Source organism: Cynara cardunculus, unplaced genomic scaffold, assembly GCF_001531365.2.
Source record: "Cynara cardunculus var. scolymus isolate 2C unplaced genomic scaffold, CcrdV1 Un_Scaffold_3892, whole genome shotgun sequence".
Lineage (NCBI taxonomy): Eukaryota > Viridiplantae > Streptophyta > Magnoliopsida > Asterales > Asteraceae > Cynara > Cynara cardunculus.
This window is the reverse complement of record NW_020201663.1, coordinates 24380-28411: the sequence shown is the minus strand read 5'-3', so window position 1 is coordinate 28411 and position 4032 is coordinate 24380. Positions and strand designations below refer to the sequence as shown.

At 41.5% G+C, this 4032-nt stretch overlaps 1 protein-coding gene across 1 annotated transcript; it reads left to right on the top strand.

Moving 5' to 3' along the window:
• The first annotated feature begins 1368 nt into the window (after positions 1-1368).
• LOC112503813 lies at positions 1369-1686 on the top strand. The gene has a single exon (XM_025107807.1). It carries the CDS (start codon positions 1369-1371, stop codon positions 1684-1686), a length of 318 nt encoding a protein of 105 aa, XP_024963575.1.
• The last annotated feature ends 2346 nt before the right edge of the window (positions 1687-4032 follow it).

Here is a 4032-nt window from a genome sequence, read left to right as displayed (position 1 = left end):
ACCCTTTGAGATCATGTGTGATGCTAGTGATTGGGCTGTTGGAGCTGTCTTGGGTCAAAGAAAGGAAAAAGTTTTTCATTCAATCTATTATGCAAGTAAAACCTTGAATAAAGCACAACTTAACTACACAACAACTGAAAAAGAACTTTTAGCCGTGGTGTTTGCTTTTGAGAGATATAGATCATATTTAATGGGAACAAAGGTTATTATTCACACTGACCATGCTGCCATCAAATACTTGATTTCCAAAAAAGATGCTAAACCTAGGTTAATAAGATGGGTTTTGTTGCTGCAAGAGCTTGACCTTGAGATAGTGGATCGGAAAGGAGTAGACAACCAAGTTGCAGACCATTTGTCAACATTAGAGAAGCCTAGAGAGACCCTAGAAGAAGGAGAGATTGTTGAAACATTCCCCGATGAGAGAATTCTTGTGTTAGAATCAAAGCCACCATGGTTTGCCGACGTAGCAAACTTTTTGGCTTATGGAATTAGACCTTCTGATATTTCTGGCCATATGTTCAAAAAGTTTCTCCATGATACTAAAACTTACCTTTGGGATGACCCTTACTTGTTTAAGATAAGTGCAGATCAAATCTTGAGAAGGTGCATCCCTGAAACTGAAGTGGCAGCAATCCTGCAGCATTGCCATCAAGCAGCATATGGAGGACACTTTGGAGGCCAAAGAACAGCTGCTAAAGTGTTACAATCTGGATTTTATTGGCCTACACTTTCAAAGATGCCCACAATTTTGCACAAAGATGCAATGAGTGTCAAAGAAATGGATCCATTTCCAAAAGGAATGAAATGCCACTTAATGGGATCTTAGAAGTAGAGTTGTTTGATGTATGGGGGATAGAATTCATGGAACCATTTCCCCCATCAAATCATTGTCAATACATTCTAGTAACTGTTGATTATGTTTCTAAATGGGTAGAGGCCATGGCTTGTGTTATTAATGATGCAAAAACTGTGGTTAAATTTCTTCAAAAACAGATTTTTACAAGGTTTGGTACCCCAAGGGCACTAATTAGTTATGAGGGTACCCACTTTGTAAACAACCTGTTGAGTGGAGTTCTTGAAAAGTACAACATTAACCATAGAATAGCAAATGCCTATCACCCGCAAACCAATGGATTAGCTGAACTCTCAAACCGTGAAATAAAAGGAATTTTAGAAAAGGTTGTCAAGCCAAACCGAAAGGATTGGGCTTTTAAATTAGATGACGCTTTATGGGCCTACCGAACTGCTTTTAAGACACCTATCGGTATGTCCCCATATAAGCTTGTTTTTGGTAAAGCTTGTCACCTTCCGTTGGAACTATAACACAAAGCATATTGGGCCATCAAAGAATTAAACATGTGCCCGGATATGGCTGCCAGTAAAAGAAAAGTCCAGTTGAGTGAACTAGAAGAACATAGGAATCTATCCTATGAAAATGCCAAGATTTATAAAGATAAAACCAAAAAATGTCATGATAAAAGAATACAACACCGGGAGTTGAGAGCTGGTCAGAAAGCTCTTTTGTTTAACTCTAGGTTGAAACTGTTCCCGGGAAAGTTCAAGTCCCGTTGGTCTGGACCTTTCCTCATTCATAAAGTTTATCCGTACGGAGCAGTTGACCTAATCAATCCCGAGAAAAATTTTTGTGTTCAAGGTCAACGGTCAAAGAGTGAAGTTGTTTCATGATCCGGTAGAAATTCCAGAGTTATGCTCTGTGAATTCTGTTACCCTTTGCTAAAAGCTTCGATATTTATGGACTTTTTATAAGTCCAAAATTTGTGTTTGTAAATATTTATATTTGTTTCTGTTTTTATAGTTATTAATATTATTATTAATAATATTGTCGTTAATTTTTGTGTGTTTTGCAGTCCTGTCAGTCATCACAAAGAATCTGAAACCTTGCTGCAACATCTGAAAACCCTAGCCTTCCATGGAGAATCTTTTGAACTTTCAAAGTTTGAATTTTTTTTTGAATGGAAAATGCATGATGTCATTCTTAAAAATTATTTTTTAAAGAAATGGTATATCTTTTTAATGCTAGCCAATGTTAGTACAACTTGTAAGAGAGAAAGTACTTAGATGGCATTGAGAGGACATGGCCACCAACTTTTCAAACACATCATGGGTCAAAAATTAATTAAAATATGACTTGCATTTTGAAAGCTCCTGGTTGAGATTAGAAAGAAAGCTTCCTATCCAAGTACTCAAGTACTCCCATCCCTCTTGCATGCTCCCAATGCTTACATCATCAAACCTCATCTTCCTTCCCATTCTACCCTTACCTTTTGAAAAACCCATTTGTATTCTTTAGAAAACCCTCTTTTCTTCTCTTCTCTTTTCCCTCTCATTTCTCTAACTGTCTCCCGACCGACCGATAAGCGCCCCCCACCTTCTCCAACGTTCGAAAATGGCAAGAATGAAGAGAGCCACCGTTCGTGACCCTTCTCCGTCGCATGCAGCCCAACAGACGCCGCCGCCTAACCCGCCACCGCCGGTGGCCGCTACTACTGCCGTGCGTGCTCCTGTCTCTTCGCGAAGGCAACCGGCAAGGAGAGGGAAAAAACTCCCTGTTGCGAAGAAGAAAAAAGGTGAACCATCTACATTACTTATTGATGAAGACTCGCCACCGTCGCCGTCGCTGCCGCCGTTTTCCACTCCAATCACTGTCGACCCCATTCTGCCAGAAGTACCTATCGCTGTCCTGCCTTTTCAAATGGTACCATCCGCGGCCATCATCCCCTTCACAGATCCTTTGAAGAAAATCAAAGAAATGGTGAAGTCATCTACAGTGCCGATTCCAAAGAAGGCCCCAACTTCATCTAAGACCACCACCAACAAGGAATCACTCGAAACTTCGCAGAAAGGTACAATCTTCATCTGATAGTACACCCCCTGAGGGCCTCTTCACTTCTGATTCTGAGGAAGAGGAGGACCTTGCCTCAATGGCACAAACAGGGAAGATTTTCATGGAAAGTGAGGCATGCAGTCTCGAAAATATTACTGTGATTGACAAACCGAGAAAACCTCTGCTTTTAACTGCCTCTGGGCAAGATACTGATGATGAGGATGATATTCCTCATTTTGCTCCTCATGATCCCATCCCCAACCTTAATGAAGAATTTTTTGGGGAAGAGGATCAAGAGCCCCCTGTTGAGGTTGTGTCTAGGAAAAGAAGGTTGATCAAGGCCTGTGATAAAAAGAAGTCCAAGGCAGTAGTTGATGAGGAACCACCTAGGAAGAAGACCCGGTCTCAAAGGGTTATGATTGAGTCACCTAGGAATTCTGAGACTGATGCTACAGCATCGCAGCAGCATTCCTCCAGACCCAAGAGGAAGAGGGTGGCTATGGCCCAAAGGCCAGCCACCATTCCAAGGCCAATCAGACTCCACAATGGTTTTAGTTCTAAGGTTGCTGAGAAGATGCATGCTAGGTTCCAGAACCGGGTTGGATTCCCAGACAAGGGATTTGATAAGCAAAGCATTAGGGAATTTGCATTCATAAGGGAAGTAGTAGAGGCTCATGGTATTGAAAAGATGTGCATGGTTCCAACCTCTTACAACCTGACTCTTATTAGAGAGTTCTATGCTGAGTTGGCAGCAAATAGCACGTCCAAGATATCTATTAGGGGGATGACCTTCATGTTCAATTCAAAAGCCATCAATCGGCTTTATGGCCTAGACCTCCCTAAGAAGACTGAGTACTCTAGAATGGTGAGGCATGCGACTATAGAGGACTTGGCTGAGGTGGCAGATGAAATAGGAAAACCAAGGGCAGTTTGGGATGATCACTCGAATTACATGTTGAGGACTTTTAAGGCCTACAATCTTACGACCAATGCCAATGTATGGATTAATTTCTTGAGGCACTCCATTGCTCCCACCACACATGACAACTCAGTCTCGGTGGAGAGAATGTTGTTGCTTTATTGTCTAGTTACAGGTAAGTCCATCAACTTTGGGAGAGTGATAGAGAGAAGTATTAGGACATGTGCAGGCAGAAGTAGAGGGAAGATGTATTTCCCTAGTTTGATCA